This window comes from Cyprinus carpio, chromosome A15 (genome assembly GCF_018340385.1).
Source record: "Cyprinus carpio isolate SPL01 chromosome A15, ASM1834038v1, whole genome shotgun sequence".
NCBI classification, from domain to species: Eukaryota; Metazoa; Chordata; class Actinopteri; order Cypriniformes; family Cyprinidae; genus Cyprinus; species Cyprinus carpio.
In genome coordinates, this window is record NC_056586.1 from 21,644,222 (window position 1) to 21,654,221 (window position 10,000).

Here is a 10,000-nt window from a genome sequence, read left to right on the forward strand (position 1 = left end):
GTCTTGTCTGCGTCATCAATCAACTCATGGCTTCGCCTGATCGGACGCAGCTATGTTTTAATTACATGATCAGATGAACTGAGCGCACGGTGTGTGTGTCTGTGTGTGTGTGTTGGGTGGTTCACTTGGATGGTGAAATGCAGCACATACAGGCATGCCACACTTGGCCACATGTCACTTACTTTCAAAAGGGGGGGGGGGTTACAACATTATGAGACTGAGATTCAGAACATTCAGAAAATACCATTTTCTTTCCTGTACATTCTTAGAACATTCTTACCTGGATTCTTTCTTTCCTGTCATCTGTGGCAAAAAAAAACCTTTTGGCAGGCTTTACCCTTTTAGAGTCTAAACTCGATTTGGTTGATTTAATGCTCTTTTTAAGTCAGGTGTCATAATAGTCACTATATTAGTGAGAACATTTGGCCCTCACAAGTACAGCTTAACAAGTAACACCCACTCCCACTGGTGTTTCTATGGACTGTTGGTAAAGCAGTGTGACGCTGCTGGTTGGTGATTGTGTCCATGTTGATCATCTGTGGCCCATCAGATGATTCTCGATCAGCTGTGATTCTCCATCCAGAAGAAAGAAAAACCCAAAACCACACTGATTATTTGGAGACGCAGATGAAATGATCACACACACACCACACACACACACAGTCTGATGGTTGTTTTTTTCCATCTTCCTCCTCTCGTGGCCAGCAGACGTGGTGCTCTGCTACATGCCAGCGGTGTGTGCGTCGATCTCCAGGCGTCTGTCATTCATTCGGAGCGAGTAACACCTTCACTATAGCCGCCGCTCCCACACGCAATCTGAGCCACACATTAAGTCATTTCACATGCGGCGCAGACAAAAGTGATGTGCAGGGACCCTTCGGACGAAATGAAGGCTCCCTCACTGCGCTGTACGCGGCACAACATCACAACTCCGACACCAGAAACTCACTCGCGACATCAGACAAACCACACTCCGCACGGACAAACACAACACTCCGCACCACAAACCCCACACTCCGACACCACAAACACACACTCCGACACCACAAACACACACTCCGACACCACAAACACACACTCCGACACCACAAACACACACTCCGACACGGACAAACACACACTTTCGACCACCTACAACACACCACTTCTCTACACGGACAAACACACACTCTCCGACCCACAAACCACACTCCGACCCCACAAACACACCTCCGCACTGACACACACCCCTCCGGACACCAAACACACGCGGACTCCTACACCACAAACACCACTGCGACATCTACAAACACACACTCCGCGCCGGACCACAAACACACACTCCGGACACCACACACAGCACACACTTGAGGAGTTGGTCCGACAACCCGAGCCAACCACCACACACGCCGACACCGGATCAAAATAGACAACAAAGCAACTGCCTAGCTGAAGCAGCCCACAATACGGGACCACTCAAACACCACATAGGAGGCACGAACATACACACACTCCGACAAGGACAAACACACACTCCGACACCACAAACACACACCCCCGACACGGACAGACACAACACTACCGGAACGGGGACACACACAACACTCCGACACCGAAAGATACAAACACACACTCTCCACACGGACTAAACACACAAGCTCGGTGTATCCGACACACACAAACCACACGTTGCTCCGACACACCAAAACAACACCGCCGACACAGTCAAACCCCACCACACTCCGACACCAGAAGAGGAGCGATGAGTCCACACCACAACAACACCTGCCGACAACGGACAAACACACACGTGGGGGGTATCGACACCACGAATCTAGCTGTGAAGACGATCCTCCTGACACCAAAACACCACTCCGACACCAAAAAACGACACGTCCCTACATGTTTGACACACACCTCCGACACCACAAACATCCACACTTTCCGCCACACCAAACTACACACTGTCTGCTCCTTTGACCACAAACACACACGTGCCGACACCACAAACACCGCACTTTTTCCTACAACCACAAAACGACACATCCGCACCACAAACACACACTTACTCCTACACTGCAAACACACACTTCCGACACCTCAGACGCTCTGTGCCCACCATCGAACCGTAATCACTTCGACAAACAAAATAAGAGCTTCTGGACTAACCGCAGAAATGCCTGATGGGTAATCGTATCTTCGAACCTTCTCTCTGTGTTCATGTAGGGTGTTTGAGGAGTCAAAGGAGTTCACCTCAGCTGAAACAGAAGACGTGAGGTTCATGTTTGAACGCGTTCCCGAGTTTAATGATGTAAACTGGAACAAGTTGAAAAACATTAGGTTCACCTTTGACAGATTAAACCAGTGGTTTTATTCTGTGAGACTCACTGTGTGTTGAAGGTGTTATGTTCACTGAGAATTCCCAAAACAACCTTTAAGTACAATCTGGAAAGGAATGAAAATAACCTTTAATTAGGAAGTTCAATGATTTTCCATTTTTGCTTCCATTTGGTTATTATTTATACAAAGTATTTTATTTTAAAATGGACCACATATAGAATTTTTTAATATTTGTATGTGTTTTGTTAATGTTTGTGCTAGGCAAGGTGCAGCAGGTTTCGTGGATGTAGCTGGTGTCATGTCATCCCCTCTCCGTCCCGTCTATATGTGTTAATAATTGAGTGTCCCTGCTGGAGCAGAAAGTGCTCAAACCAGAGAAGACTCTGTGACCATCAAGCGTTCCAGCACATGCTTCAGACGTGCTTCCCAGCTTCAGGGTTATTATTGAAATCCTGCAGGATGTTCAGTGAAGGATCCATCAGAAAGAAACCAGAGCCTTGAGTTGGGCAGATTGTGTTGATTGGATTGATTTTGAGATGGTGAACACAAACACACACTCATCTGTTCTTCAGGACACTGAGCATGTAGAATTCAGCTGGTGATGGAGGGGCTTGTGTAGTGTAATTACACATGCAGTCAGTGTTTTTACTCATCAACATCCTTCATATGTGGCACCTTCCAACACTCATCATAATCCAACCTCCATCGCCCTTCATCTTCACAAAACTGCTGATGTTGTTGTCAGCTGAGTTGAATTGGTCACTGCTGAACTCTCAGGGCCAGTGCTCAACAAATACAGATTCATCATCTTATGATGGTCAAATAATCCAAAAACAATTAACTTCAGTACTACCAGAAGTTTCTGCAGTAATTACCAGTTTTTCTAGCTGAATTAATTCTATTAATAACTTGACATTTCTTTCTCAAATCATATTTTGTCGACTCTTATTGAACTGTGAAGCGTGTGATCAAACTCTAACGATGTATGATGTCAAGCCTCACACTGAACGAGCTGTAGACCCTCCGTTTCCTCATACGATTCATACATCATAAGAGAGTTTAAAAACCGCACAGACATTGATGCCATGACACGCAGTCTGGCTGTTACTGCATCAAAAACATTTTAGTAACTGCTGTCTATATGTCTTCATGAAGGTTTTGTTCGTCAGTAGATCAGCAGGAATCTCAGCCGTCTCTGCTGGTCTCTTGAGCAGCTGTTCTGGTCTCACGCGAGTCTCCTTTAAAAGAGAAACAGCTTCATCTGTGAGTCTGAGTCTGCTGAGACACACGAGACCTGAGAGAGCAGCAGAACATCCTGAACCGACACATGCCTGTGTGTGTGTGTGTGTGTGTGTGTGTGAGAAACGGAGCCTGAGCTGATTAAACTCATACTGCAGCTCTGTCTGTCTCTCACTGCCTCAGCAAATCTCCTGTCTGTCTCATTAGTGTCTGACACACTGGCCCCACAACGAGAGCCCACAACAAACACACAGCACACACACACACACACACACACACACACACACGCTGAGCTGCCCATCAGAGAGACAGAGGGGTGGACAGACAGACAGACAGACAGTCCCTGCTGAAGAGAGAGAGACAGGTGCAGTGGTTAACAGAGTCTCTCAGCGGTTTAATTGGAGGAAACTCAGTGTGAGTGAGTGGAGATCAGCCAGAACCAGCCCATCATGGACAGGAAGTCCTCACACACTGCCAGCCTGTCACACACTCTCTCTCTCTCTCTCTCTCTCTCACGCCGGCTTTGATTATGTGCTCGTGAACGTGAATGAACGCTTCATCCGTAGAGCTTCATGTCCACAATCAAGGACAACTATGATCCACACTGAAACACTGATGCGAGACTCATCGTTAAAACTCATTCTCATCCATTTCTGAAGATTTCAGTGAATACACACTGAAAAAATAAAAATTCTGTGAGTTTGTTTTACAAGAAAATACTATTTAAATTTTTTTTCTCTCATTTACAGGAACAGTTGAGCCAACAATGTAATTTTGATGAAGATTAGGGTTAGGGTTAGGGTTAGGATCATCTGAGATCAGGATGAGTTTGTTTCTTCATCAGGTTTGTAGAAATGTAGCACTGCATCAGGAGTCTCAGCAACAGATGCTATGCAGTGAATGGGTGCCGCTCAGAATGAGAGTCCAAACAGCTGATAAAAACATCACAATAATCCACAAGTAATCCACAGCACTCCAGTCCATCAGTTAACATCTGGAGAAGACAAAAGCTGAAACACATCCAGCATTAAAGACGCTTTTACCTCAAATACAACATAGAGTCTATAATCCATAATAACACTTCCTCCAGTGAAAAAAGTGTTCTGTTCTGAATCAGGGAGAGAATTTTTCAGCACGTTTCCACTTTTGGCTGAACCATTCCTTTAACTCAGTTTGTTACTTGACATTTATTTGTGAATTTACTAGCAATTTCTGAGTGAAAATTGCTTCTTCTTTTTTTGTTCATCGCAGTGGCGTCTGAAGGTTGTTTGTCCTCCCACACTTATGTACGGGCTCAGATCTGGTTAAAGGATGGCATGAGTGTATCTGGACCTATCTGTCCTGTGATAATAACTTAAAGCTGTCTGTCTCTCTCTGTCAGGTGTTATGTGGATGATAAGGTGTCGAAGGTGGCCTGGTTGAACCGCTCCATCATCTTGGCGGGTGAGGATAAGTGGTCTCTGGACCCGGGTGGAGCTGGTGACTCAGGGGTCAGCTGGAGTACAGTCTCTTGGATACAGAAGGTGGATGTGTTCGACGAGGGGCCGTATGCCTGCTCCATCCAGACCAAACAGCAGCCAAGGCGACAGGTCTATCTCATCGTTCAAGGTGAGCTGTGTGATTGACAGGCCGTCAGACCAATGACAGCTCATCATCTCTTCAACCTCCATGAGAAACCTCCCACTCACTCCATCAGAGAGGGCGCTCTTCTCTAGCCGCTTCATGCGCTCAGATCAGACATCTGATGATTAGCTGGATGCGGGTGGGCGATTTGGCAAAAACATAAAAACGATTTTTTTTCAGGCAGAATCACGATTCTTTTTCACTTTGGTTTTTAAGACTCCTTTGAGAGTGACACAATACAAACATAAAAATGAATGACAGACCATTCAGGTCAAAGTAGCGGGGGGTCATATCACCCAAAATATTATTTCACTATTTTATCTTAGTTATTTAAATAAGTAGAAAAAGATGCAAACAATAGGACAAATGCAATATAAGAAGCGGATGAATATGGATGAAATAACCGGCTTTCATTTTTCAGCTACAGCAGGTTTATTTAACAGCAGCATTCAAGAAAGAAATACAGTAGAATGACACACATCTCATATTCTCGCAACGGTTTAAATTTTTGACATTTCATCAGCATTATTGCACTCTGCCATAAGCACAAATCAAGAGAAAATCAACTCGTATGGTTTGCTCACTGGTTTATCTCGAACAACCACATGAAAGAGAACAGACTGGTTGATTTAGCAGAATATCTCAATAGAGATCACTAAACTTACATGTTTGCTGCTATTTTCAGCTCATCAGCGTGTTTTAAGTAATGTAGAGAGATCATGTGCAAATGGTTGGCAGGTTGAGATTGTTAAGAAAAAACTGGGGAGAAAATGTTTTGATTTAAAAGAAATCAATCCCCCCTGATTGGGGGATTTAAACCCGTAACATCTGTCAGCTTGCAACCATGTAAGCTTGTGGAGGCTCATTACCAATGTGAGATAATGCAAATGCGAAAATTAAAATGAAAGATATTTAGGATTGATGACCAGTGGGCGAATATCACAGGTGATTATGCTTAAATAGTTCACTTTAGACATATTGACTGTTTGTGTTAAACAAAAGTGTATTTGAAGCACAATAAGACACGAAAAACAGTCAGAGCAGTGTGTGAGTAAAATCAATAAAAGTTTCAATGAATCATTCTTTTAAACCACATGCCAATAATAAACTTAGTGTGATATTAATGATCTCTGTGATGGCAGAGACATTGTAATAATTCATGATCTAATATGATCATATCATATGCTCGTAGTGATTGTTGAGCACTAGATGGCGCGCGTGTTGATTTAGCACGAGTGTAACGGCACGCTTGTTATTTAATCCAGACCTGTTACCATGTCAGTGTTTGTTTGGCTGTCCTTAATTACCCAGCAGTCATTTCACACTCGTTTCTCTGTCTCTGCCGATGAGAAGGTGTTTGTCCTAGAGTTTGGACAGAAATACTGTCCGCTGCTGTCAGACGAGTCGTTTAAATGTGCTTTAAAGTGTGTGTTTAAAGAGTGTGTTGAGAGTGTGTTTTGCTGCATTTCTCATAACACATGCATGAGATACTGGACTTCTGCTCAGATATCTCAGATATGACATACTTGCACTGAGTGCTGGTGTGACGATCTCATGCGTTCCACTCTAATGCTAGTGAAGCACAGGTTTTTCGCTCTCCGTCGCCCGTTGCCATGCCTTCTGAAGGCTTTTTTGGCAAAGCGCAGGCGAGAATTAAGCCGGCACCTTCACAGAGGAGAAAAACACCGTTCTTGTTTTCTATGCAGGACTGTTCAATTAGTCCTTTGTATTGTATGGTGCGTTTTTGTTTTTGCAAAATCATAAATCTTTATACAATTAGAGAAGATCCACTTGGCTGTGCAATTCCTAAGATTAACTACGACAGCTCGCTGCGCAGCACAAATAAAAAGAACGCCTCCTGACAAAATAATTCAGCCAAACGTCGTTCATTTTCAGAATCGGGTCAAACTCTGCAGGTTATGGTTCTCCGAGTGTGCAGTTCAGACAGAAAGTAAGCAGTCGCCTCTGGTCGCCATCAGACGAAGAAGGTCGGGAGGCCTTGTTTTGATTGGTACTGCGTTTTGTGATGATGGGGGGTTTACAAGAGTAAAATAAAAAATATTGGATGAAGGACGGAGCAGGTGTGTTCAGTAATAAGCTCACTCTATCTTCATTACTGATGATTTTCTATATTTTTAGGTTCTTCTGGTCATAAAATATACAGGTGATGATGAGGGAATAAGGTTGATCTGCAGCAGCGAAATATGATAGTCCTGTTTAGTTCAAAAGATTCACCAAGACTGGCTTGCGGTAGAAATTTCCTATCTATGATGAACGTAAGACCATACACTCATGGAGGGAGACGACTTTAATATGTCACGCATGGACTGGATGTCACTCACTGTCACAGGGCATCGTTCGTGTTTCCATTGTAACCTGCACTTTCATCTGATTGGTGGATTCTCTCTTCAGTTCTGTATGGGTAGTGTTGTTATGAACTGATTTTAATATGTGTAGCATTAGTGGGTCTCTGTACGGAGAGCTAGTGTTCATTCGTTTGACTAGCATTGCTTTGTTGGTTCAGTATTGTTCATGAATGTTGTCATGTGAGTGTGAGTGACTGCAGTCCTTTAGTTTGTGTGTGTGTGTGTGTGTGAGTTTGGGATAGAGAGAGAGAGTGTGTGTGTGTGTGTGTGTGTGTGTGTGTGTGTTTTATAATGCGTTAGAGTGACTCTTGCAGTCATTACCGGCTTCAGCACAACAACAACAGCAACATGTAATTATCTTCATTTCCTTCCCTGTGATCAGACACTTCAGATAGTCGCCCACTTCAGTGTGTGTGTGTGTGTGTGTGTGTGTGTGTATGAGTATGTGTGCGTGTGAGTGTGTGTGTACTCTTAAGGTTTTAGCTGCTCTTCGACTCAGGATCAGACAGTTTTTCAGACACCTCTGGCTTACTATTTTAAATGAACAATAATTCATGAACACTATAATAATGTAATTCATGTGTGTAACATATAACAGCAGATGCAGACACTCTACAGTCTGTTATTTCAGTTTACGGTCAGGCAAAGTTTAGTTTGCTCTAATTCAGAATTATAAAGGTTCAAAACACATTTGTAATGTAATGATTTATTTTGTCCCTGAGGTCCACTTGATTAATAAAATGTGTTATGGTGCCTTGAAGGCTTTGTGTAAATGATTTCTGTTATATTTGGCTAATTTGTGTACAGTAGCTGCTGAATAGGTTTACTACAATGCAAAACTGGACATCCATATATTAATGTGATTCTGTTGTGATGTCATAATCAGAAAGATTAGTTTAGTTTCAGTAAGTGTTCTGTTTGTACTGGTGAAATTTTGTGGTTTTGTATTTTGAGTTAAGGAAAACTTAATTATTCATGGTAACAGCCTTTAATTAATGTGTTTTATTAATTAGCCCTAATCAAGAAATGTCAATATCATTAATATTAAAAATGCCAGTTTTGTGAGTAACATTAGTAATGTCATATATTACTTTCAATAATATAATTTGTACTTATTTGTATTGTCTAATATTAGAAATGTCAGTAATATTAGTAATTTATAATATTAGTAATGTCAGTCATAAGGTCTGTAATATTAGTAATTTTAGTAGTATTAATAATGTCTGTAGGATTAGTAATGTCAGTAATATTAGTAATTTCAGTAATATTAATAATTTCAGTAGTATTAGTAATGTCTAATATTAGTAATGTCAGTAATATTAGTAATTTCAGTAGTATTAATAATGTATAGTATTAGGAATGTCAGTAATATTAATAATTTCAGTAGTATTAGGAATGTCTGTAGTTTTAGTTATGTCAGTAATATTAATAATTTCAGTAGTATTAGTAATGTGTAGTATTAGGAATGTCAGTAATATTAGTAATTTATCATATTAATAATGTCTGTAGTATTAGGAATGTCAGTAATATCAGTAATTTTAGTAGTATTAGGAGTGTCTGTAGTTTTAGTTATGTCAGTAATATTAGTAATTTCAGTAGTTTTAATAATGTATAGTATTAGGAATGTCAGTAATATTAGTAATTTATAATATTAATAATGTCTGTAGTATTAGGAATGTCAGTAATATCAGTAATTTTAGTAGTATTAGGAGTGTCTGTAGTTTTAGTTATGTCAGTAATATTAGTAATTTCAGTAGTTTTAATAATGTATAGTATTAGGAATGTCAGTAATATTAGTAATTTATAATATTAATAATGGTATTATATTTAGGAATGTCAGTAATTGTAGTAATTTCAGTAGTATTAGGAGTGTCTGTAGTTTTAGTTATGTCAGTAATATTAGTAATTTCAGTAGTATTAGGAATATGTGTAGTTTTAGTTATGTCAGTAATATTAGTAATTTCCGTAGTATTAATAATGTCTAGTATTAGGAATGTCAGTAATATCTAGTCATTTCAGTAGTGTACTAATGTCTGTAGTATTAGGAATGTCAGTAATATTAGTCATTTCAGTAGTATTAGGAGTGTCTGTAATATTAGGAATGTCATTAATATTAGTCATTTCAGTAGTATTAGGAGTGTCTGTAGTTTTAGTTATGTCAGTAATATTAGTAATTTCAGTAGTATTAATAATGTATAGTATTAGGAATGTCAGTAATATTAGTAATTTCAGTAGTATTAATAATGTCTGTAGTATTAGGAATGTCAGTAATATTAGTAATTTCAGTAGTCTTAATAATGTCTGTAGTATTAGGAATGTCAGTAATATTAGTCGTTTCAGTAGTTTAATAATGTCTGTAGTATTATGAATGTCAGTAATATTAGTAATTTCAGTAGTATTAGGAGTGTCTGTAGTTTTAGTTATGTCAGTAATATTAGTAATTTCAGTAGTTT

The 10,000-nt window shown here is 40.4% G+C and overlaps 1 protein-coding gene across 1 annotated transcript in view; it reads left to right on the forward strand.

Moving 5' to 3' along the window:
• Positions 1-10,000, forward strand: part of LOC122147799 (limbic system-associated membrane protein-like) — a 39,847-nt gene that overhangs the window by 21,333 nt on the left and 8,514 nt on the right. The window contains exon 4 of the mRNA XM_042771718.1: positions 5,148-5,166. Coding sequence (XP_042627652.1) covers positions 5,148-5,166 — 19 coding nt within the window. The remainder of the gene's footprint in view (positions 1-5,147; positions 5,167-10,000) is intronic.